Source organism: Pagrus pagrus (assembly GCF_965226575.1).
Source record: "Pagrus pagrus genome assembly, chromosome: 22".
NCBI classification, from domain to species: domain Eukaryota; kingdom Metazoa; phylum Chordata; class Actinopteri; order Spariformes; family Sparidae; genus Pagrus; species Pagrus pagrus.
The window spans coordinates 18,703,644-18,730,443 of NC_140204.1; the positions used below are offsets into that span (position 1 = coordinate 18,703,644).

General features: G+C 41.7%; 3 protein-coding genes and 1 long non-coding RNA gene across 4 annotated transcripts; 3 read left to right on the forward strand and 1 right to left on the reverse strand.

Annotated features, from left to right (window-relative positions):
- Positions 1-10,790: 10,790 nt before the first annotated feature.
- On the forward strand, positions 10,791-12,385 carry LOC311251302 (uncharacterized protein; the record flags this gene model as incomplete). The annotated part of the gene is made up of 5 exons (XM_084343677.1): positions 10,791-10,794; positions 10,930-11,637; positions 11,892-12,017; positions 12,107-12,150; positions 12,266-12,385. 5 exons carry the CDS (start codon positions 10,791-10,793, stop codon positions 12,383-12,385), a joined length of 1,002 nt encoding a protein of 333 aa, XP_084199803.1.
- A 1,896-nt stretch (positions 12,386-14,281) lies between these two features.
- Positions 14,282-15,607, reverse strand: LOC311251510. The gene is made up of 2 exons (XR_014621416.1): positions 15,429-15,607; positions 14,282-15,068 (listed from the first exon to the last, which is right to left on the reverse strand). It is a non-coding gene; the product is annotated as an uncharacterized lncRNA (long non-coding RNA).
- A 3,331-nt stretch (positions 15,608-18,938) lies between these two features.
- LOC311251303 (uncharacterized protein) lies at positions 18,939-20,306 on the forward strand (the record flags this gene model as incomplete). Its single annotated transcript, XM_084343678.1, has 4 exons — positions 18,939-19,554; positions 19,812-19,937; positions 20,027-20,070; positions 20,187-20,306. The coding sequence occupies 4 exons, from the start codon at positions 18,939-18,941 to the stop codon at positions 20,304-20,306; spliced, it is 906 nt and encodes a 301-aa protein (XP_084199804.1).
- Positions 20,307-22,988: 2,682 nt separating this feature from the next.
- Positions 22,989-25,935, forward strand: LOC311251304 (uncharacterized protein; the record flags this gene model as incomplete). Its single annotated transcript, XM_084343679.1, has 5 exons — positions 22,989-23,143; positions 24,619-25,181; positions 25,437-25,562; positions 25,650-25,693; positions 25,816-25,935. 5 exons carry the CDS (start codon positions 22,989-22,991, stop codon positions 25,933-25,935), a joined length of 1,008 nt encoding a protein of 335 aa, XP_084199805.1.
- Positions 25,936-26,800: the final 865 nt, after the last annotated feature.

Here is a 26,800-nt window from a genome sequence, read left to right on the forward strand (position 1 = left end):
CCAGGGCATAATATACGAGTATATGGTGCACCATGTCGAAGCGCAACGAGAAGTGCTCTGTTTTTGTTTGTAAAAATCAACATAAGTGCCTATACTCTGTCCCAGCTACAGAAGAGACAGTGGTTGCGTTTCATTTTTAACGACAACGTGCCGGCTACAGTTCTTGTGAGTCTGTTTGTGTGTGCTAACCACTTCACATCGGACTGCTTCAGTAACGAGGGTCAGTACAAAGCTGGCTTTGCCTCGACACTGACCCTCCTAAAAGGATCAGTCTCAACCATACGGGACCCAGCAGCTGCACCCGAGCCACAGGTGAGTGTCGCCACGTTTTGATAGTATTTACCGTTGCCTACGAGTATGGTGAAGTCAGCCTGAAACTGGCTAGCTAGTTAGCTCAGCTTTGGTCCGCTATGCAACGGCGTTTGAAGCGAGTTTAATGTTAATAATATTACGAGGGAGCTTGGTTGTCACAGTAAAAAGGCTGGAAACATGTGCAGACTGGAGACAGAGACTATGCGGACAGTGTCCAAGAGTTTGGAGACTGTGTTGGAGACAAACACAGCTTTCGCTAGCTGTTTTTAGCTGTTACCTGTTGCAGGTCAGTGGGGGATGAGAGCCGGTGGTTGTGTTGGGGAGTCCTGCTGCAGCCGCAGAGTCTGTATTTTTCTGAGCCTCTCCTTCTGGGTCAAACTGGTGTGGTTGAACGACAGCATCTCGGCGAGCCATAGTGATACATCCACAGTAAACATTAGCACATGCTACCGCTAGCGTGAACAGCATCCTCTCCCTAAGAGGGCCATGTAGTAGGACACCGTAAACATTAGCACATGCTACCGCTAGCGTGAATGGCATCCTCTTCCTGAGAGGGGCGTGTGTTAGGACGGAGCTCATTAGCATAAAAGCTGCAGGCACAGAAACAGCCTGCTCTCAGCAGGGCTCAGTAGAGCCACTTTTAGACAGCTGATATTCAGGACCACTGATGGGTTTGGGGGCAATACATTTCGAATACAGTGTTGTTGGACCTCTGACAGCTGTGTGGAATTGATGAAAAACAGTATAATATGGGACCTTTAAGTCCGCGGGTGTTTGTAAAATGCACCGAGGCTGCCATTGCCCCCTTAAGAGAGGGGGTATGCGCTTAGTGACATACATAGACGATTGGCTTCTAGCCTCACAGTCTCCCGAACAAATTCAGGCCCACACCAGACTGCTCACGTCACATCTGGCCGCCCTGGGTTTCATGGTCAATTGGGAAAAGAGTGCTTTGATCCCAACTCAGAACATCACATTCATCGGTCTGTCCCTGGACTCGACCGCATTCAGAGCGCATCTATCAGTGGAGAGGGTGGAAGCCTTTCAGGCTTGTCTGACACTTTTTCGCAGAGGGACGAGGCTAAAGTTCAGAATATGTCTCAGACTGCTGAGACTCATGGCATCGGCCTTGACGGTCATTCCGCTTGGTTATTTGCACATGAGACTTTTTCAGCAGTGGGTGGCATCGCTCAATCTAAACCCGACACGCCACAAACATCGGCAGGTCTCAATCCCCACAGCGTGCATCCTGGCTTTGCGCCCTTGGAGACATGCAACTTTTCTGATGGCAGGAGTTACCATAGGAAGGATCATGGCCAGAAAAGTTCTTACTACAGATGCCTCTCGAGCGTGCTGGGGAGCCACTTACAAGGGCAGAATAATAAATGGCACATGGAGCTCACATACAGTATGCAGTTGTTTCACATAAACTGCCTGGAACTTCAGGCTGTGTCACTGCCGCTGAAACATTTTTATGCCTTTTTTGAGAGGTCAGAACGGACAATACCTCGGTAGTGGCATATATCAACAGACAGGGAGGGCTATGTTCACATCATCTGCACATGCTGGCACACAGACTGATAATGTGGAGCAGCTCACACCTGTTATCGCTGAGAGCTACTCATGTCTCCTGGTGAGACATGAGTAGTGAACCTGGTGGCGGACTTATTGTCCAGGGGCAACCCTCGCTACAAGGATTGGAAACTCCGCAGCGAGGTGGTGGCTCAGGTTTGGGAGAGCCTCCTCGACGCACTGTGCATATGCGTGAAAACAGGGTTAATAGCTTTCCAGAGCTCCATCCATTCCACTCGTGGTATGGCTGTGTCATGGGCTCTGTTTCGGGGTGTTTCTATTGAAGAGATATGTGCGGCTGCCAGCTGGGCTTCGCCTCACACTTTCTCTAGATTCTATAAATTGGATTTTACTGCACCCACACTGTCTCACACAGTTTTGAGCGTGGTTCAGCAGCAAATATGCCTGTCTGATTGGCAGTGTAATAATGACTGGTCTTCGAGGTGAGCTTGTCTGGCAATACAGGAGTCTCTATATCCCATAGTGAGATAACGAAACAAATGTTGAAAGAGAACTTTAGGTTAAGAAATTAACCCCCGTTCTCTGAAACATGAGTGAGGTATCTCAACAGACCACCCTCCTTGCCTGGAGTGAGGAAGAGGTGTGCTTGCTCAGACTGAATCGATGACGTTACGCCCGGCTTTTATAAGGAGGAGGAAGTCCCTCCTCCAGGGAGTGGACGTCACGTCTGTCTGCCAGTCAGGACTGGCGTAGTGAAAAATAGCTTCTGGGGACAAGCGCAGGGGGTGTGTTCCATTGCATTACATAAAAAATATGGACTCTAGGCAGACTGTCACAATGGTCAAAATGTTATTTTCACCATTACAGTTGACATATTTGCACAAATAAATGCAGAAAATGTTAATATTTACAGACACTGTGAACAAATGCATTGTCATTTTTAATGAAATATTCATTCATTTTACTCAAATCATATTCTGCTCTGTTATTACTTGTCTAACTGTGTGAGACTGTCTTTACTTGTGCAACTGACTCGAATTTAAGCACCAAATGCAGTACAGACCTGCAGCACTGAATAAAGAAAAGCCCAGGCTAATATGCATTATAACTTATATCTATGAATGACATTATGAAAAGCAACGCCTATCCATGCAATTTAGCCTAGTGGGAACAGTTGAGACTGTCACCTCTCTTTGCAAAACCATGAAAGTCGAGCGTCATGTTTGATGTTGAAATGTGCAGCACATAGGACAGGTGTTTATCAGTCAGTCGTGATATGTAACGTGACTTGTTGAAGTTCATCACAGAAAAAGTTTTGCACACATACGTGGACCCAAACAAGACTAGCATCCTCTGTGTGTGCCTGTATGTCAACACCAGGGACTGCCATCTACCGGTCTGGCTGGGTGTCAGTATGGACAGTCAAGGGGGGTTCTGGGAGTTCAGGCTGGATATTGGCGGGTTGTTCCACTGGGGCAGGACATATGCACTCATAGCCGACTGGGGTCTTGACCACATGGCGACTGAGGCTTTGGGGCAGTGGGCGGCTGTGACTGCCAATGGCGTCGGATGCCATGGCAACAGTCGTGGCCTCTGTGGGTTCCAGTGAAGTGACCATGCAGTTACCCTAAAAGAGTGACTGCTGGATGTCAGGGTGGCTCCAGTTTATTGAAGGCTCACAGCAGGGTAGGGTAGTGTAGGATAGTGCTCACGACAGGAAGGATTAGAACGGACAGATAGTGGGATAGCTTCAGGTTCACAACCTCAAGTCTAATTGACTGGATTGCAGGCTTTCTGCTGGCAGACTGAGGTGCAGACTGGAGGCTAGCAGGCCAGGGTGAAGGCTGGTGGCTATCATCCTGATGGCAAGCATGCTGTAGGATAGCTGACTGGGAAGCTGGATGAAGACTCCACCCCTTTGCAGTTTCAGCTCGTTCTTCTGCCAGGCAAAGTCTGGAAAAAATAAGTGCATGACCTGCATTCTTGTATGCTTGTTTGGCCAGTTTATACTAACATACCATGGTGTGAGCAGGACCACAGGAGTAGACGATGAAGGCATAGCTGGCGTAGATCAATGATTTTCTCAAAACAATCTGATTCAAAGCTTACAGGTCCATGACGCAGGTAGGCAGGTAACAGCTCCAGGTAACAGAAACTCGCAAAAATAAAAACCAGGGGGCATCTGGTGGACAGAACGAGAATGGCAGTGACTATGACTGACGAAATGAGAATTTGGCTGAAGTCAGATAGACCATTTCTAGACTTTATCAGGTCACCTTTGACAGTACTGCAACTTAGAGTCCAAGTCAGAATACAAGTCCAGTATGATTGGAATTGTTATTGTGATGATCAAAGCATCATGCGTTTTACATTTATTGGTAAATTTAAAAAAAGCCCCATAAATACATCACACAGTACAGTATGTTGTTTCACTGCACAATAGCTTGAAAAGAGAGTTGAGTATTAGCATATTATAATAGCTATGAATGAATGGCTTAAATCTTTGCTTTGGTACATGTTAAACATAATGACCATCAGTTTTTAACTAGACATTGATCTTGTTACTGCTTTGTTTATACTGGATATGAAGATTTCGGGGACATAAATTCAATTATGAGCTGTAATGTTCTTTAAATATCTCTAACCACTTGAAAGTTTTTTCAGAACCCACAACTTAACACTATAGATGGCAGTGAGCATGTGATCATGTTTCCTATATGGGACGTAGAGTGTCACTTTAGTCGGCCAATCAAATTCAGTCTTGTCTCTGAAGAGTAGAGAAACCATCAATATTCTTTCATTCAGCACAGCAGCTTGAACACGATGACATCTCCAGTGTTTGCTCTCTTTCTGCTCACATGTTTGTTCTTGATGAAAATGGGTAAGTTGCTCTTTGTGACTTTAATCTATTGTAGTGTACGCTCTCAAATAAATGTCTCTCATATATTTAACTGATTACCCAGATTTGTCACATTACATTAACTCTTCATTTGTTTTGTCTCTTATTTAATTTCAGTTCAGACGACTGATCTGAAATTCTCCTCATCTGATCGTCAGGAGAGAACATTTGTATCTGTAAAAACTGGGGACAAGTTGACTTTGCAATGTTTCTATAAAGCTGGTGTTCCTCCGAGACTTCTCTGGTATAAACAAACTCTAAGACAGAAACCAAGGCTCATCTCTAATTACTACAAGCATGACAAAGATGTCACTTTGTATGAAGAATTCAAGAACAATCCACGCTTCACACTGGATACAGAAAATGGCAAAAATCACTTGATCATCACAGATGTGAACATTTCTGACTCTGCTACTTACTACTGCTTAAGTTTATATACATACAATTTACAATTTTTAGAGGACATTATGGTCAGTGTGAAGGGTTCAGCTTGGGTCGATCAGTCAGCATCTGAGATCATCCAGCCAGGAGGCTCTGCGACTCTGAACTGTACAGTACACACTGGGACCTGTGATGGAGAACACAGTGTTTATTGGTTCAAACACTCTCAAGAATCTCATCCAGGACTCATTTACACCCATGGAGGCAGGAATGATCAGTGTGAGAGGAAAGACAACACACAAACACAAACCTGTGTCTACAACTTGCCAGTGAAGAGCCTGAATCTTTCTCATGCTGGGACCTACTACTGTGCTGTTGCCTCATGTGGACACTTCGTGTTTGGAAACGGGACCAAGCTGGACTTTGAGGGTGAGTAATTTACTGTTAGAAATTGCTAATCTGAGTAGTGAAAATGCGATGGTTGTTTCCCCATGAGAGTGTTTGTTCGCATCCCAATAAAGGGTTTAATGATAGAGGATCATATGTTGTACGGATTGTAAATGTGTGGCTTTTGGCTGTATATATAAAATGGATTTGTGAAGTCATATTACCTCTGTACCAACCCTTGGATAAAAACAGACAATATACTGCAAGCTCTCTTTCTGATGTCTTACTCTCTACAGATGAGGCGAACTGTCTCGTCTTGGTGTATTTCTTGAGTGGAGCTTTGACATTCACCACCATACTGGTGGTTTTGCTGGCTTTCTCAGTGTACAAGATGAAGAAGAGAAACAGCTGCCAGCCTACAGGTAGCTGGAACTTTTATCTTTTTTTTCATCTGTCAGCTTCTCTTGTGTTTGGGATTAAAACAAAATTTTCTGTTTTTCACAACCAGAGTCTCGAGCAAGAGTCCCACCTTCCTCCACAGAAAATGCTGAGGCGAGTTCAGTTTTGATTAACTGTTGAACAGCTATTTCTCCCCTTCTTATAGCACCATAATTAACTGTTTTTAAGAACCAAACTGTGATGTACTCTTTTTATACTTTGTTACCAGGGTTACCAAGAAGCTGAAAACCTGCATTATGCTGCTTTAACTGTTAACCAGGTCAAGAGAACAAGAAGACAGAGGAACAACACCAACAACGAATGTGTGAAGCTCTAGAACTGGACATGTTTCTTTTGCATTGCATGAGTAAGGTGTCAGTTTCTAAGAATCTCTTTCACGTCGCTTTCACGTAGGTTTAGATGTAGATACACTGACGTCTCTTTGTAGATCTATTGTGATAAGGTTCTGTAGCTACTTTGTTTTTTCACTAAAAACATGTAACTAAACTCGTAACATACCAGCACATTTAAAAGGACAGATTATTTTTTTTCAAGCTCCTCTTAAGCTTTGAGCACCAACACAAATCAGTTATATTATTTGTCTTTTCTCTTTCATTCTTTTTCATTTCCATGTACATTTTGCATCATCAATGATCAAATAAATCTTTTAATTGAACTTTTTGTTGTGTTCAATCCCTGAAAAGGCCACTCGTATCACCAAAGCATGTGACTGACCTCATCAATACATCGCCTATGGTCTAAAAAATAATAATCCACCTGTGAAAAGCCTTTAGGACTCACATTTGGTGCGGATGAAACAACATTTACAATTCAAACGATGTATTTAACACAACCGACATCTGAGATGCATATATGAGTCTGAACTTCTACACTAAGCTTTTATGACTCATATTTCCCAAAGACTGTGCTTAATGGATGCTCCAAAGCATTGTTATTATTATTATTTTTGTTATTATTATTATTATTATTAAGCATTGGTTATGTTTGCAGAGTTAGATGTGTGAGGATAAAAAATGCTGTCGATGGCCAGTACAGCCATTCCTATTTGGATTTGATAACCTTCTATGGCACGGAAGAATTAAAAGAATAAAAGTATAAAACGCTAAAAAAAGGTTGAGTACATGTGTGGGAACCACCGGTATACATTTAAGAGTTTACATGTATGAGGAGACTGTCTAGGTTTAAGGTGCCCTGCGGGTGACTCAGACGGTCCCTGTAGTAGTTCCAACTGTTGAGAGGAACAAGATTTACATGTCGACTTGTAATGCAACTTCAAAAGGGCACGAATGTAACATATATCCTCCAAGGTCATCATAGTCTCCCCATTGAACTCCTTTTCTCATTCTTCTGATCTCCATTGCCTCTTTCCTCAACATTGCTGTCCAATTTTCTGATTAATGGTAAACTAGCTTTATCAACTGAGCTCCAGGACCACAAGGCAGGCAGGAAGGCATGGGGCCTGTAGTCGACAAAGCAACTAGGATGAACTGAGGGGGAATGGGCTGGTGAAATATCTTTAGGGGGAACCAGTGAGCAGGAGACTTGAGGCAGACTGTCTAGGGCAAGGGTGGTTGACTTTTTTTTCCAGAGGGCCACAAATTGGGAAATTGAATCCAAACATTAAACACACAGTGCAGAATTATGATGAACTACATGAGTTTGGTACACATTGGACAGACTGATCTACAACAGGATATTTTCCCAACCAGATGGTCTGGTGACATGTTTCCAAATACAAGATCTTTTACAGCTGTATGTGTAAAACTGGGGTACTCACTGAGTTTACAACTTAAGTGCAGTATGAACTTTCAAATGTGCTTATACCTTGCCAATTGCCTGATATGTACTACTGCACAGGTCACTGATGAAACCCATTGCATTACATCAAAAATACCGACTTGAGGCAGACTGTCACAACTGTCAAAATGTAATGTTCACCATTGGAAAACATATTTACACCAATAATTGCAAAACATATTAATTTATGTTTACAGACACTGTGAACAAATGCATGGCCTTTTTAATTAAATATTCATTCATTTCACTCAATTCATTTTCTGCTCTGTTATTACCTGTCTAACTGTGTGAGACTGTTTTTACTTGTGCAACTGACTCGAATTTATGCACCAAATGCAGTACAGACCTGAAGCACTGAATGAAGACAAGCCCAGTCTAATATGGATTATAACTGTTAGATATCTATGAATGACAACATGAAAAGCAATGCCTATCCATGTAATTTAGCCTAGTGGGAACAGTCTAGACTGTCACCTCTCTTTGCAAACCATCCAAGTCGAGCGTCATGTCTGATGTTGAAATGTGCAGCAGATAGGACAGATGTTCATCAGTCAGTCGTGATGTGTAACGTGACTTGTTGAAGTTCATCACAGAAAAAGTTTGCACACATGCGTGGAGCTAAACAAGACTGCCATGGCAGGGACTGCCATCTAACGGTCTGGCTGGGTGTCAGTATGGACAGTCAAGGGGGGTTCTGGGAGTTCAGGCTGGATATTGGTGGGTTGTTCCACTGGGGCAGGACATACGCACTCATAGCCAACTGCGGTCTTGACCACATGGCAACTGAGGCTTTGTGGCAGTGGGCGGCTGCGACTGCCAATGGCGTCGGATGCCATGGCAACACGTCTTGGCCTCCCTGGGTTCCAGTGAAGTGACCATGCAGTTACCCTAAAAAAGTGACTGCTGGATGTCAGGGTGGCTCCAGTTTATGGAAGGCTCACAGCAGGGTAGGGTAGTGTAGGATAGGGCTCACGACAGGCAGGATCAGAACAGACAGATAGTGGGATAGCTTCAGGTTCACAACCACAAGTCTAATTGACTGGATTGCAGGCTTTCTGCTGGCAGACTGAGGTGCAGACTGGAGGCTAGCAGGCCAGGGTGAAGGCTGGTGGCTATCATCCTGATGGCAAGCATGCTGCAGGATAGCTGACTGGGAAGCTGGATGAAGACTCCACCCCTTTGCAGTTTAAGCTCGTTCTTCTGCCAGGCAAAGTCTGGAAAAAATATCCCCCAAGCACATGACCTGCATTCTTGTGTGCTTCCTTACATTGAGGGTGTTACAGCAATAATTTGCAAGGTCCTGAAAGGTGTAAATTATCTCATGTATCAATGTTTGGACAGTTCATACTAGCATGCCATGGTGTGAGCGGGACCACAGGAGTAGACGATGCAGGCATGGATAGATCAATGATTTTCTCAAAACAATCTGATTCAAAGCTTACAGGTCCATGACGCATTTAGGCAGGTAACAGCTCCAGGTAACAGAAACTCACGCATAGAAGCACAAACCAACGAAGCATCCAAGAGGAACTTGCGATGTTTGAGCAAAAATAAAAACCAGGGGGCATCTGGTGGACAGAACGAGAATAGCAGGGACTATGACTGACGAAATGAGAATTTGGCTGAAGTCAGTTAGACCATTTCTAGACTTTATCAGGTCACCTTTGACAGTACTGCAACTTAGTGTCAGGCCTGGATCAGAAATGGGACTCAGATGCAGAGTGGAGAACAATCAAGCAGGCTTTTATTTTGAAATGATCACTTTTCAACTCTTGAGTCAGGGCAATAAAACAACAGCTATAAATTCTGGCAACTGGGCTATAAGGTTTCACAAAAGGTGAAAAACAGAAAATCACTCCGAAAGGAGGAAACAAAAATATCAAACTCTAACTACACTAGTGAGGAATATAACTATGAAATTTAAACAACAAAAAATGCTCCGGAAGGAGGGAGAAACAATGGGCTATAAAACTTCTACACTGTTTCTGGTCTAGCAAAATTATTAACACAAAATCACTCATAAAATGAGGAAAAGAAAAGACTAAAAACAAACTAAACTCACCACTTCAACTTGAAAACTTTACAAACAAAAATCACTCTGCTTAAGAGGAGAAAAGGAAAACTCAAAATACCAACTTGAAAATTCAGGATCCGAATAAATCAAAACAAGACAAGACAAGGCTTGGACATGGGGCTGGAGATGCACGATACAACGAGTCATTCTGGCACAGGACAAAGGGAGACGCGGACTATAAGACACATGGGGGTAATGGGGAACAGGTGGAAAAAATCAGGGATCAGGGATGACGTCAGACTGATGATACAAGAGGAAGGGCAAGTGAACTGAAACGAGAGGAGAGTTACTTTTCAAAATAAAATATGAAATTCACAAGACAAAAAAAAACCAAGACAAGACATCCCTCACCGCGGTGTGACTCTTAGAGTCCAAGTCAGAATACTGGACTCTAATTCCAGTATGATTGGAATTTTTATTGTGATGATCATAGTATCATATGTTTTACATTTATTGTTAAATTAAAAAAAAGCCCCATAAATACTTCACACAGTACAGTATGTTGTTTCACTGCATACATAAGACAGCTGAGTATTAACATATAATAATAGCTATGAATGAATGGCTTAAATCTTTGTTTTGGTACATGTTAAACATAATGACCATCAGTTTTTAACTAGACATTGATCTTGTTACTGCTTTGTTTATACTGGATACGAAGATTTCGGGGACACAAATTCAATTATGAGCTGTAATGTTCTTCATATATCTCTAACCACCTGAGCGTTTTTTCAGAACCCACAACTTAACACTATAGATGGCAGTGAGCATGTGATCATGTTCCCTATATGGGACGTAGAGTGTCACTTTAGTTGGCCAATCAAATTCAGTCTTGTCTCTGAAGAGTAGAGAAACCATCAATATTCTTTCATTCAGCACAGCAGCTTGGACACGATGACATCTCCAGTGTTTGCTCTCTTTCTGCTCACATGTTTGTTCTTGATGAAAATGGGTAAGTTGCTCTTTGTGACTTTAATCTAGTGTAGTGTACGCTCTCAAACAAATGTCTCTCATATATTTAACTGATTACCCAGATTTGTCACATTACATCAACTCTTCATTTGTTTTGTCTCTTATTTAATTTCAGCTCAGACGACTGATCTGAAATTCTCCTCATCTGATCGCCAGGAGAGAAGATTTGTATCCGTTGAAACTGGGGACAACTTGACTTTGCAATGTTTCTATAAAGCTGATGTTCCTCCGAGACTTCGCTGGTATAAACAAACTCTAAGACAGAAACCAAGGCTCATCTCTAATTACTACAAGTATGACAAAGATGTGACTTTTTATGAAGAATTCAAGAACAACACACGCTTTACACTGGATACAGAAAATGGCAAAAATCACTTGATGATCACAGGTTTGAACATTTCTGACTCTGCTACTTACTACTGCTTAAGTTTATATACATACGATTTGCAATTTTTAGAGGACATTACGGTCAGTGTGACGGGTTCAGGTACGAACATCCCAGCCTCGGTCCATCAGTCGGCATCTGGGATCATCCAGCCAGGAGGCTCTGTGACTCTGAACTGTACAGTACACACTGGGACCTGTGATGGAGAACACAGTGTTTACTGGTTCAAACACTCTCAAGAATCTCATCCAGGACTCATTTACACCCATGGAGGCAGGCATGATCAGTGTGAGAGGAAAGACAACACACAAACACACACCTGTGTCTACAACTTGCCAATGAAGAGCCTGAATCTTTCTCATGCTGGGACCTACTACTGTGCTGTTGCCTCATGTGGACACTTCGTGTTCGGAAACGGGACCAAGCTGGACTTTAAGGGTGAGTAATTTACTGTTAGAAATTGCTAATCTGAGTAGTAAAAATGCTGTGGTCGTTTCCCCATGAGAGTGTTTTTTCGTATCCCAATAAAGGGTTTAATGATAGAGGATCATATGCTGTACGGACTGTAAATGTGTGACTTTGGGCTGTATATATAAAATGGATTTGTCAAGTCGTAGTACCTCCGTACCAACCCTTGGATAAAAACAGACAATATACTGCAAGCTCTCTTTCTGATGTCTGACTCTCTACAGATAAGGCGGACTCTCCTGTCTTGGTGTATTTCTTGAGTGGAGCTTTGACATTCACCACAATCCTGGTGGTTTTGCTGGCTTTCTCAGTGTACAAGATGAAGAAGAGAAACAGCTGCCAGCCTACAGGTAGCTGGAACTTTTATCTTTTTTGTTATCTGTCAGCTTGTGTTCTCTTCTGTTTGGGATTAAAACAAGATTTTCTGTTTTACAACCAGAGTCTCGAGCAAGAGTCCCACCTTCCTCCACAGAAAATGCTGAGGTGAGTTCAGTTTTGATTAACTGTTGAACAGCTATTTCTCCCCTTCTTATAGCACCATAATTAACTGTTTTTAAGAACCAAACTGTGATGTACTCTTTTTATACTTTGTTACCAGGGTTACCAAGAAGCTGAAAACCTCCATTATGCTGCTTTAAGTGTTAACCAGGCCAAGAGAACAAGAAGACAGAGGAACAACACCAACAATGAATGTGTGTACTCCAGTGTGAAGCTCTAGAACTGGACATGTTTCTATTGCATTGCATGAGTAAAGTGTCAGTTTCTAAGACTCTCTTGGGGGCTTTCACGTAGGTTTAGATGTAGATCCTCTGACATTTGTTTGTACTGTAGATTTATTGTGATAAGGTTCTGTCGCTACTTTGTTTTCTCACTAAAAACATGTAACTAAACTCGTAACATACCAGCACGTTTAGAAGGACAGATTGATTTTTTCAAGCTCCTCTTAGGCTATGAGCACCAACACAAATCAGTGATATTATTTGTCTTTTATCTTTTATTCTTTTTCATTTCCATGTACATTTTGCATCATCAATGATCAAATAAATCTTTTAATTGAACTTTTTGTTGTGTTCAATCCCTGGAAGGGCCACTCGTATCACCAAAGTATGTGACTGACCTCATCAATACATCGCCAATGGTCTAAAAAACAAAAAATCACCTCTGAACAGCCTTTCGGACTCACATTTGGTGCGGATGAAACAACATTTACAATTCAAACGATGTATTTAACACAACCGACATCTGAGATGCATATATGAGTCTGGACTTTTACACTAAGCTTTTATGACTCATATTTCCCAAAGACTGTGATTAATGGATGCTCCAAAGCATTGGTATTATTATTATTATTATTATTATTATTATTATTATTATTATTGTTATTGTTATTGTTAAGCATTGGTTATGTTCGCAGAGTTAGTCATGTGAGGATTAAAAATGCTGTCAATGGCCAATACAGCCATTACTATTTGGATTTGATTACCTTCACTGGCACGGACAGATTAAAAGAAGAAAAGTATAAAATGCTAAAATGGGTCGAGTATATGTGTCTGAACCACCGGTATACATTTAAGAGATTACATGCATGAGGAGACTGTCTAGGTTTAAGGTGCCCTGCGGGTGACTCAGACGGTCCCTGTAGTAGTTCCAACTGTTGAGAGGAACAAGATTTACATGTCGACTTGTAATGCAACTTCAAAAGGGCACGAATGTAACATATATCCTCCAAGGTCATCATAGTCTCCCCTTTGAACTCCTTTTCTCATTCTTCTGATGTCCATTGCCTCTTTCCTCACCATTGCTGTCCAGTTTTCTGATTAATGGCAAACTATCTTCATCAACTGAGCTCCAGGACCACAAGGCAGGCAGGAAGGGTAGGGGTAGGCAATATTTCTTTCCAGAGGGCCACAAATTGGGAAATTGAATCAAAACATTTAATACACAGTGCAGAATTATGATGAACTACTTGAGTTTGGTACACATTGGACACACTGCTTTACAACAGGATATTTTCCCAACCAGATGGTCTGGTGACATGTTTCCAAATACAAGATCTTCTACAGCTGTATGTGTAAAACTGGGGTACTCACTGAGTTTACAACTTAAGTGCAGTATAAACTTTTAATTTCCTTATACCTTGCCAATTGCCTGATATGTACTACTGCATAGGTCACTGATGAAACCCATTGCATTACATCAAAAATACGGACTTGAGGCAGACTGTGTCACAACTGTCAAAATGTAATGTTCACCATTGGAAAACATATTTACACCAATAATTGCAGAACATATTAATTTATATTTACAGACACTATGAATATTTCATTAAAAATGACAATGCATTTGTTCATTCATTTTACTCAACTCATTTTCTGCTCTGTTAGTACTTGTCTAACTGTGGAGACTGTCTTCACTTGTGCAACTGACTCGAATTTGAGCACCAAATGCAGTACAGACCTGCAGCACTGAATGAAGAAAAACCCAGGTTAATATGGATTATAACTGTTAGATATCTATGAATGACAATGTAGCACTTTAGGTGTAGGACTAGAGTCTAGGTTCAGAAAGAGTGGTGATATTAGTGTTTAAAAATAACAGACAACAGACCAGTGAGTGAGTTTTAACTGCCGGCTAATTTATATAGGAAAATTAATAGAAAAACAGTAACAGTGGTACCAAAACACTTTTACACAAACACACACAACATGAATTGCTCAATCTCCCTCCAACCATTCAAAATGAAACCCAACCTCAGAAAAATAAGGTTTTTTTTTTCCTACTTATCTTATTTGGATTCAATCCAACCTATTTGAGTTGAGATATAATTTTGTATTGAGGTTTCTATGTTGGTTGTTTAGTTCTTGGTATCTATTTTGAGTTTACTCAGTCTAAGTTCTAATTTTATCTTAATTTAGGCCTATTTATGAGTTTTAATTCTAATTTTCTTCTATCCCTTTAATTCGCTTAACCAGCTCTATTCAAGCTTTAAATCACTTTCACAAAACCCATTCATGTAATACCAAATTGGCACACAATAATGAAAAGTGAATAAAGAAAAGGAAAGAAAATTCAAATAAAATATGTATCAAAAATACAACTCAGATCTCACAGATCAATATATTCAATAACTCAGATCTCTTCAGTTTGATATATGACCAGTCTTTTGGTTAAGTCCTTTCTCAGTCCAAATGAAATTCACTGTGTGTTGCTGCAAAACCTGTCAGTTCTGTCCTTCCACGATCCCAGTGTCAGAATCAGTGTCTTTGTCCACTTGTGTAGGTGACTTTTGCAGCACAGGTGATCCTCCACTCCGACTCTCTCTCCTATGGGAAGCTCGCCATCTTGTTTCCACGACTCCAAGGTGTATTCACACACCAGCGATCCCGACTAAAAAACCTGGCCTGCCATACAACAAGGCAACGCACATGCAGGCATTTTAGCTTCACATAAAATAGGAAATTAAATAAAAAGAAAGTACTAGTACTGAAAAACAGATTAACTATCAACTCAAATACAAACCGCACCCTAAAATGGCGGCTCTGCTCTCGCTTTTCCTCCACCGTGAGACAACTTGACCGTGTAAGCTGTTGTTTTTAGCTTTTAGCTACACATTACACAAATGAAAACACAAAATACACAGCATAACAGTTGTTCAGGCTGCTTTAGCTTAGCTGCGAGTAATATCGCCTTCACACTGAACTTATATGACAAAGGAATACCTGCTAATACACACACTGAAAAAATAGCTTTTTCCCACTCACCAAATCCTCGTTCAAAAGTGCAAAAAACTGAATCCAGCAACGTGAACAGCAGTTCGGTACAATATCCTCCCAAAATAAAAGAAAACCAAGGTGTAAAACCTCAAAATAGTCTGCTTTTACTCCTATTTACGTTCTCTTTTCCTCTCGTTCGACTTTTCCTTCTGCCGTCTGTAGCATTCCGCTCTTGCTCTAATTATCCTCCCTCTCTCCAGTAAGCGGCGCTGTAGTCACCTGACCAGCACTTGTTAAAGGAGCAGTACACACAAAATAATAATAAATTGAACAGTAAACTGCTTTTATGACATTCTGTTACATTAAACACAATAATTATTATGTTTGCTTATTTTTAAGTTTAATCTTAAGTTATATCAGTTTATTGTGTTTCTCATCTAGGTTACAACAACATGAAAAGCAATGCCTATCCATGTAATTTAGCCTAGTGGGAACAGTCTAGACTGTCACCTCTCTTTGCAAACCATCCAAGTCGAGCATCATGTCTGATGTTGAAATGTGCAGCACATAGGACAGATGTTCATCAGTTAGTCGTGATGTGTAACGTGACTTGTTGAAGTTCATCACAGAAAAAGTTTGCACACATACGTGGAGCCAAACAAGACTGCCATGGCTGGCTGGGTGTCAGTATGGACAGTCAAGGGGGGTTCTGGGAGTTCAGGCTGGATATTGGCGCGTTGTTCCACTGGGGCAGGACATATGCACCCATAGCCAACTGGGGTCTTGACCACATGGCGACTGAGGCTCTGGGGCAGTGGGCGGCTGCGACTGCCAATGGCGTCGGATGCCATGGCAACACGTCTTGGCCTCCCTGGGTTCCAGTGAAGTGACCATGCAGTTACCCTAAAAAAGTGACTGCTGGATGTCAGGGTGGCTCCAGTTTATTGAAGGCTCACAGCAGGGTAGGGTAGTGTAGGATAGGGCTCATGACAGGAAGGATCAGAACAGACAGATAGTGGGATAGCTTCAGGTTCACAAGCCCAGGTCTAATTGACTGGATTGCAGGCTTTCTGCTGGCAGACTGAGGTGCAGACTGGAGGCTAGCAGGCCAGGGTGAAGGCTGGTGGCTATCATCCTGATGGCAGGCATGCTGCAGGATAGCTGACTGGGAAGCTGGATGAAGACTCCACCCGATGGCAGTTTAAGCTCGTTCTTCTGCCAGGCAAAGTCTGGAAAAAATATCCCCCAAGCACATGACCTGCATTCTTGTGTCCTCTCTTACATTGAGGGTGTTACAGCAATAATTTGCAAGGTCCTGAAAGGTGTAAATTATCTCATGTATCAATGTTTGGCCAGTACATACTAACATGCCATGGTGTGCACGGTACCACAGGGGTAGACGATGCAGGCATGGATAGATCAATGATTTTCTCAAAACAATCTGATTCAAAGCTTACAGGTCCATGACGCAGGTAGGCAGGTAACAGCTCCAGGTAACAGAAACTCACACATAGAAGCACAAACCAACAAAGCATCTGTGGCGAGAGATAGGTGGGAATAAATTAAACTAAATCATCTAACCCAAAAAAAACAAGAAAAAGGAACCAACAATGCCACCGTGGGAATTTCACCCAAGGAATTAATTTAAAGTGCAAGGCACACAGGTAAGTTCACTCATTAAAGGCATGATATGTGGTTTGAATGTTATAGAAAAATACAGTTTTATTAAATAATTCCTTTCTTTTTTGTTAAAGAGCCGTTATCATTCCAGTTAAAACACACGCTGGATGAGCGCCCCTGGTAAAGCTACTCGGGACACTGCGCACGCCGTGAGAGACAGGCGGCGGTGGACGCAATATGCCAGCCAGAGCAAAGCACGTGAAGCAAACAGCAGCAGCAAGGGAAAGCACGTGAAGCAAACAGCAGCAGCAAGGGAAAGCAGCGTGGAGCAAACAGCAGCGAGGCAAAGCAGCGTGGAGACAAAGCATCGGCAGACAAAGCAGCAGCGACCCAAATAATCTGATTGCAGTTAGTCCTAATCATGGGAAAATACTGTTAGTGTTGCTATATTACCAGAAAAATGCTGCGGTTGCTCGCTACGCTAATACACACATATCTGTTTATGACCAAACCAGGACACACACACACAGGAGGAGGGAGGGAGAGAGGGCTCCGGCTGCTGTCTGCGTTTACCTAAGACCCTGCTAGCGTTAGCCGTCAGACAGCATCAACTACAGTGCCGAAAGAGAGAACACTTACCAAGCCAGAAATACACCACAGCACATACGGGGAGCCCGGAGCAGCGCACAGGCAGTCACCCTACAAAACACAAATGCCGTGAGCCCACAGAGAGAACCAAGTGACCAACGTGGTGAAGCAGCGTGGTGGCCATACCTGTCGGACCAGACAACCTTCAGCCCGGAAGTGATGCACCAGTGACAGGAGCACAAAAGGAAGAGGCGGTGAAGGATGGCTGCTTTTATGCCAGCCCACATCATGACGGCCACTAGTGGCGCTAACCAAAAGCAGTAACACTAAATAACATGATGGCACATCTATGCTCCAACACATCCCAGAGGAACTTGTGATGTTTAAGCAAAAATAAAAACCAGGGGGCATATGGTGGACAGAACGAGAATGGCAGTGACTATGACTAAGGAAATGAGAAGTTGGCTGAAATCAGCTAGACCATTTCTAGACTTTATCAGGTCACCTTTGACAGTACTGCAACTTAGAGTCCAAGTCAGAATACTGGACTCTAAGTCCAGTATGATTGGAATTTTTATTATGATGATCAAAGCATCATACGTTTTACATTTATTGTTAAGATTAAAAAAGGCCCATAAATACATCACACAGTACAGTATGTTGGTTGACTGCACAATAGCTTGGAAAGAGAGTTGAGTATTAGCATATAATAATAGCAATGAATGAATGGCTTAAATCTTTGTTTTGGTACATGTTAAACATAATGACCATCAGTTTTTAACTAGACATTGATCTTGTTACTGCTTTGTTTATACTGGATATGAAGATTTCGGGGACATAAATTCAATTATGAGCTGTAATGTTCTTTAAATAACTCTAACCACTTGAAAGTTTTTTCAGAACCCACAACTTAACACGATAGATGGCAGTGAGCATGTGACCGTGTTCCCTATATGGGACGTAGAGTGTCACTTTAGTCGGCCAATCAAATTCAGTCTTGTCTCTGAAGAGTAGAGAAACCATCAATATTCTTTCATTCAGCACAGCAGCTTGGACACGATGACATCTCCAGTGTTTGCTCTCTTTCTGCTCACATGTTTGTTCTTGATGAAAATGGGTAAGTTGCTCTTTGTGACTTTAATCTGGTGTAGTGTACGCTCTCAAACAAATGTCTCTCATATATTTAACTGATTACCCAGATTTGTCACATTACATTAACTCTTCATTTGTTCTGTCTCTTATTTAATTTCAGCTCAGACGACTGATCTGAAAATCTCCTCATCTGTTCGTCAGGAGAGAAGATTTGTATCCGTTGAAACTGGGGACAACTTGACTTTGCAATGTTTCTACATGTATAAAACTGATGTTCATCCGAGACTTCTCTGGTATAAACAAACTCTTAGACAGAAACCAAGGCTCATCTCTAATTACTACAAGTATGACAAAGATGTCACTTTGTATGAAGAATTCAAGAACAATCCACGCTTCACACTGGATACAGAAAATGGCAAAAATCACTTGATGATCACAGGTTTGAACATTTCTGACTCTGCTACTTACTACTGCTTAAGTTTATATACATACGATTTACAATTTTTAGAGGACATTACCGTCAGTGTGAAGGGTTCAGGTTTGAACATCCCAGCCTCGGTCCATCAGTCAGCTCCTGAGATCATCCAGCCAGGAGGCTCTGTGACTCTGAACTGTACAGTACACACTGGGACCTGTGATGGAGAACACAGTGTTTACTGGTTCAAACACTCTCAAGAATCTCATCCAGGACTCATTCACACCCATGGGGGCAGGAATGATCAGTGTGAGAGGAAAGACAACACACAAACACACACCTGTGTCTACAACTTGCCAATGAAGAGCCTGAATCTTTCTCATGCTGGGACCTACTACTGTGCTGTTGCCTCATGTGGACACATCGTGTTCGGAAACGGGACCAAGCTGAACTTTGAGGGTGAGTAATTTATTGTTAGAAATTGCTAATCTGAGGAGTAGTAAAAATGCTGTGGTCGTTTCCCCATGAGAGTGTTTTTTCGTATCCCAATAAAGGGTTTAATGATAGAGGATCATATGCTGTACAGACTGTAAATGTGTGACTTTGGGCTGTATATATAAAATGGATTTGTGAAGTCATATTACCTCTGTACCAACCCTTGGATGAAAACAGACAATATACTGCAAGCTCTCCTTCTGATGTCTGACTCTCTACAGATGAGGCGGACTCTCCTGTCTTGGTGTATTTCTTGAGTGGAGCTTTGACATTCACCACCATACTGGTAGTTTTGCTGGCTTTCTCAGTGTACAAGATGAAGAAGAGAAACAGCTGCCAGCCTACAGGTAGCTGGAACTTTTATCTTTTTTGTTATCTGTCAGCTTGTGTTCTCTTGTGTTTGGGATTAAAACAAGATTTTCTGTTTTACAACCAGAGTCTCGAGCAAGAGTCCCACCTTCCTCCACAGAAAATGCTGAGGTGAGTTCAGTTTTGATTAACTGTTGAACAGCTATTTCTCCCCTTCTTATAGCACCATGATTAACTGTCTTGTGGAAACAAACTGTGATCTACTCTTTTTAATGCTTTGTTACCAGGGTTACCAAGAAGCTGAAAACCTGCATTATGCTGCTTTAAGTGTTAACCAGGCCAAGAGAACAAGAAGACAGAGGAACAACACCAACAATGAATGTGTGTACTCCAGTGTGAAGCTCTAGAACTGGACATGTTTCTTTTGCATTGCATGAGTAAAGTGTCAGTTTCTAAGACTCTCTTGGGGGCTTTCACGTAGGTTTAGATGTAGATCCTCTGACATTTCTTTGTAGATTTATTGTGATAAGGTTCTGTCTCTACTTTGTTTTCTCACTAAAAACATGTAACTAAACTCTGAACATACCAGCACGTTTAGAAGGACAGATTGATTTTTTCAAGCTCCTCTTAAACTTTGAGCACCAACACAAATCAGTGATATAATTTGTCTTTTGTCCTTCATTCTTTTTCATTTCCATGTACATTTTGCATCATCAATGATCAAATAAATCTTTTAATTGAACTTTTTGTTGTGTTCAATCCCTGGAAGTGCCACTCGTATCACCAAAGCATGTGACTGACCTCATCAATACATCGCCTATGGTCTAAAAAACAAAAAAATCACCTCTGAACAGCCTTTCAGAGTCACATTTGGTGCAGATGAAACAACATTTACAAATCAAACGATGTATTTAACACAACCGACATCTGAGATGCATATGAGTCTGAACTTCTACACAAAGCTTTTATGACTCATATTTCCCAAAGACTGTGCTTAATGGATGCTCCCAAGCATTTACATTTACATGTCGACTTGTAATGCAGCTTCAAAAGGGCACAAATTTAACATATATCCTCCAAGGTCATCATACTCTCCCCATTGAACTCCTTTTCTCATTCTTCTGATCTCCATTGCCTCTTTCCTCACCATTGCTGTCCAATTTTCTGATTAATGGCAAACTATCTTCATCAACTGAGCTCCAGGACCACAAGGCAGGCAGGAAGGGTAGGGTTGGGCAATATTTTTTTCCAGAGGGCCACAAATTGGGAAATTCAATCAAAACATTAAACACACAGTGCAGAATTATGATGAACTACATGAACTCAGCACACATTGGACAGACTGATCGACAACAGGATATTTTCCCAACCAGATGGTCTGGTGACATGTTTCCAAATACAAGATCTTTTACAGCTGTATGTGTAAAACTGGGTTACTCACTGAGTTTACAACTTAAGTGCAGTATGAACTTTTAAATGTGCTTATACTTTGCCAATTGCCTGATGTGTACTACTGCACAGGTCACTGATGAAACCCATTGCATTACATCAAAAATATGGACTCTAGGCAGACTGTGTCACAACTGTCAAAATGTAATGTTCACCATTGGAAAACATATTTTCACCAATAAATGAAGAAAAGCCCAGGCTAACATGGATTATAACTGTTAGATATCTATGAATGACAATATGAAAAGCACTGCCTATCCATGTAATTAAGCCTAATGGAAACAGTTGAGACTGTCACCTCTCTTTGCAAACCATCCAAGTCGAGCATCATGTCTGATGTTGAAATGTGCAGCACATAGGACAGGTGTTCATCAGTCAGTCGTGATGTGTAACGTGACTTATTGAAGTTCATCACAGAAAAAGTTTTACACACATACGTGGAGCCAAACAAAACTAGCATCCTCTGTGCGTGCCTGTATGTCAAGTCTTTTTGACAATTCAGCAGACAGTTTTTCATCAATTACTTCCACACACTGAGTCACAGTGCAACGAGACAGACTGACGTTTTCAAACTGACCTCTGTTGTCTGGGCACCAGTGATGAGCGGGACCTGGGGGACCCAGGAACGCACTTTTGGGTTAGGTGGGTTTGGGTTAGCTCTACTAGAAAATGTCCCAGGTGTGGGTAGCTGGGTCATTGACTGACAAAGCAGTGTTCAGATTTGGCCTAACGTATAAATAACATACAAAAAAACCTTACAAAACCATAATGTGTGCAATAGTTCACATTCCACTTTCTTTTCCCTCTTTCTGTTACTCTCTCTGTCTCTCAGTCATACACAGACACACAAACACCACACGCACACATGCAGATTTATTGTCCCAAGGCTCACTATGAGTTTTGTTGTCGGAAGTAAGTGCTATCCGTACTTTTATTCATACTGATGGTGCCAAAATGCTTTTATGTCATAAAGAAGGAGCTTTTAAAGGCAGAATGATCACAGAATGGGAAGAAAACCTGGATAAAATTAGCCAGATGAAATACAGTGTGACTATTGTCCAATTAAAATGTAGACAGCACCCTTTATTGGAACCAATAGAAATAGCGATGCACACTTGCTGCAGTCGTTGGCCTCAAGATTCATTAACATGCTGCCCCTTATTGTTTGTTTTTTGATAAATTGTTTTATTTTTGGAGGTCGTGACAGGCCAGATTGAGGTGGTCTGCGGCCATAGCCAGTCCCAAGCCATATTTTTCCCATGTGTGCCGTAGGGGATGGTCAGGGTTGGAGCAAAGGACTTAAGATGGACAGCCTAGGGTCAAGACAAATGTATAGAGCAGGACTTGTGAGTGACCAGGAGGCAGGGCCGAAGGATGGAGCAGATCTTGACAATCGCCTGGATGCAGGCAACTCAGATGGAGCTGCCGTGGTTGGGTGATAGACAGAACCGCTCTGGAGGCTGGCAACAGTGCATGTGGCAAGGAGCAGCTGTTGGTTTCAGAACATTCAGCTGTATGTTGATGCAGGCTGATGGATAAGCATCCATTGTGTGGATTACAGGCTAGCGACTGGAGCTTGCTACTGGCCTCAACGATAATCAAGGGCTGAGAACTTGAGAAGGGTGTCAGACAAGCATGAGATGCCATCTAACGGCCGGCTGGGTGTCAGTATGGACAGTCAAGGGGGGTTCTGGGAGTTCAGGCTGGATATTGGTGGGTTGTTCCACTGTGGCAGGACATATGCACCCATAGCCGACTGGGGTCTTGACCACATGGCGACTGAGGCTCTGGGGCAGTGGGCGGCTGCGACTGCCAATGTGGTTGGATGCCATGGCAACACGTCTTGGCCTCCATGGGTTCCAGTGAAGTGACCATGCAGTTACCCTAAAAAAGTGACTGCTGGACCTCAGGGTGGCTCCAGTTTATTGAAGGCTCACAGCAGGGTAGGGTAGTGTAGGATAGGGCTCACGACAGGAAGGATCAGAACAGACTGATAGTAGTAGGCTTTCTGCTGGCAGACTGAGGTGCAGACTGGAGGCTCGCAGGCCAGGGTGAAGGCTGGTGGCTATCATCCTGATGGCAAGCATGCTGCAGGATAGCTGACTGGAAAGCTGGATGAAGACTCCCATTTACAGTTTCATCTTGTTCTTCTGCCAGGCAAGAGGCAGGCCGACAGGTAGTCATATAACAGCTCAAGGTAACAGAAACTCACATATAAAATCACAAACCAAAAAACCAACAAAGCATCCAAGAGGAACTTGCTATGTTTGAGCAAAAATAAAAACCAGGGGGCATCTGGTGGACAGAACAATAATGGCAGCGACTATGACTATGAATTTGGCTGAAGTCAGCTAGATCATTTCTAGCCTTAGCAGTTCACATTTGACAGTACTGCAACTTAGAATCTAAGTCAGGACACATTTTAGTTTGAATAACAGGAAGTATCTTATTTTGAGTACCTTATCGTGGGGCCTTGATAATTGGAATTTTTATTGTGATGATCAAAGCATTATAAGTTTTACATTTATTGTTACATTTTAAAAAAGCCCCATAAATACATCACACAGTACAGTATGTTGTTTCACTGCACAATAGCTTGGAAAGAGAGTTGACTATTAGCATATAATAATAGCTATGAATGAATGTCTTAAATCTTTGTTTTGGTACATGTTAAACATAATGACCATCAGTTTTTAACTAGACATAGATCTTGTTACTGAAGTTTTCGGGGACATAAATTCAAATATGAGCTGAAATCTTCTTTATATATCTCTAACCACGTGAGCGTTTTTTCAGAACCCACAACTTAACACTATAGATGGCAGTGAGCATGTGATCATGTTTCCTATATGGAACATTGAGTGTCACTTTAAGCTGGCCAATCAAATTCAGTCTTGTCTCTGAAGAGTAGAGAAGCCATCAATATTCTTTCATTCAGCACAGCAGCTTGAACACGATGACATCTCCAGTGTTTGCTCTCTTTCTGCTCACATGTTTGTTCTTGATGAAAATGGGTAGGTTGCTCTTTGTGACTTTAATCTAGTGTAGTGTACGCTCTCAAACAAATGTCTCTCATATTTTTTACTGATTACCCAGATTTGTCACATTACATTAACTCTTCATTTGTTTTGTCTCTTATTTAATTTCAGCTCAGGCAACTGATCTTAAATTCAGATTTGTATCCGTTAAAACTGGAGACAACTTGACTTTGCAATGTTTGTCTAAAACTGATGTTCCTGCAAGGCTTTATTGGCATAAACAAAATGTCAGAGAAATACCAAGGCTCATCTCTAGTTACTACAAGTATGACAAACATGTCACTTTTTATGAAGAATTCAAGAACAATCCACGCTTCACACTGGATACAGAAAATGGCAAAAATCACTTGATGATCACAGATTTGAACATTTCTGACTCAGCTACTTACTACTGCTTAAGTTTATATACATACAATTTACAATTTGTTGAGGGCATTGCCGTCAGTGTGAAGGGTTCAGGTTTGAACATCCCAGCCTCGGTCCATCAGTCGGCATCTGAGATCATCCAGCCAGGAGGCTCTGTGACTCTGAACTGTACAGTACACACTGGGACCTGTGATGGAGAACACATTGTTTACTGGTTCAAACACTCTCAAGAATCTCATCCTGGACTCATTTACACCCACGGAGGCAGGAATGATCAGTGTGAGAGGAAAGACAACACACAAACACACACCTGTGTCTACAACTTGCCAATGAAGAGCCTGAATCTTTCTCATGCTGGGACCTACTACTGTGCTGTTGCCTCATGTGGACACATACTGTTTGGAAACGGGACCAAGCTGGACTTTCAGGGTGAGTAATTTACTGTTAGAAATTGCTAATCTGAGGAGTAGTAAAAATGCGATGGTTGTTTCCCCATGAGAGTGTTTTTTCGTATCCCAATAAAGGGTTTAATGATAGAGGATCATGCTGTACGGACTGTAAATGTGTGACTTTGGGCTGTATATATGAACTGGATTTGTCGAGTCATATAACCTCAGTACCAACCCTTGGATAAAAACAGACAATATACTGCAAGCTCTCTTTCTGATGTCTTACTCTCTACAGATAAGGTGGACTCTCCTGTCTTGGTGTATTTCTTGAGTGGAGCTTTGACATTCACCACAATCCTGGTGGTTTTGCTGGCTTTCTCAGTGTACAAGATGAAGCAGAGAAACAACTGCCAGCCTACAGGTAGCTGGAACTTTTATGTTGTTTATCTGGCAGCTTGTGTTCTCTTAATTTATCTTGGGATTAAAACATTTTCTGTTTCACAACCAGAGTCTCGAGCAAGATTTCCACATTCCTCCACAGAAAATGCAGAGGTCAGAGCAGTTTTGATTAACTGTTGAACAGCTTTTCAGCCCCCTTTAATTATTAACTATCTTGTGGACATTGGTTTTTAGGAACCAATTTGTGATCTACTCTTTTTATACTTTGTTACCAGGGTTACCAAGAAGCTGAAAACCTCCATTATGCTGCTCTAAGTGTTAACCAGGCCAAGAGAACAAGAAGACAGAGGAACAACACCAACAATGAATGTGTGTACTCCAGTGTGAAGCTCTAGAACTGGACATGTTTCTTTTGCATTGCATGAGTAAAGTGTCAGTTTCTAAGAATCTCTTGGGGGCTGTCACGTAGGTTTAGATGTAGCTCCTCTGACGTCTCTTTGTAGTTTCCTTGTGGTCAGGTTTCTTAGCGCGCCTTTGCATCATGTTGGTTTCACTGTTACTTTGTTTTCTCACCAAAAACATGTATCTCTTAATACAAGTACAGTACATTTAGAAGGACAGATTTTTTTTTGTATCAAACCCCCCTCCTTGGTTTTGAGCACCAACACAAATCGGCAATATTAAATGTCTTTTATCTTTCATTCTTTTTCATTTCCATGTACATTTTGCGTCATCACTGATAAAATAAATCTATTAATAAAACTTTTTGATGATGAAAAACTAAATGTGTTCAATCCCTGTAAGTGCCACTCGTATCATCGAAGCACGTGACTAACCTCATCCATCCAACAGCCTTTTGGACACATATTTCAACTGTAACTACTGTACATCTACAACTTAAAAGATGTATTTAACACAACAACAGACATATGAGGCACATATATGAGTCTTAACTTTAGCACTAAGCTTTTATGACTCACATTTCCCAGACTGTATTTAGTGGATGCTCCATTAATGGTAACAAAGTTGAAAATGGAAGAATGTTGCTGACATCAGACGTGATGGATGGCAGAGACAGAAAAAGATCCTGATTTTTACGACTTGCACTTACTCACTATGACCAATACAGCCATTCAATGGGACGAACGTATTAAAAAAATAAAAGTATAAAATGCTAAAACACTAAAATGGATCAGCAAATATACTTGGGCCTGCCCAAGTAAAGTTTATGTGTGGAAAACACCCGTATACATTAACAGG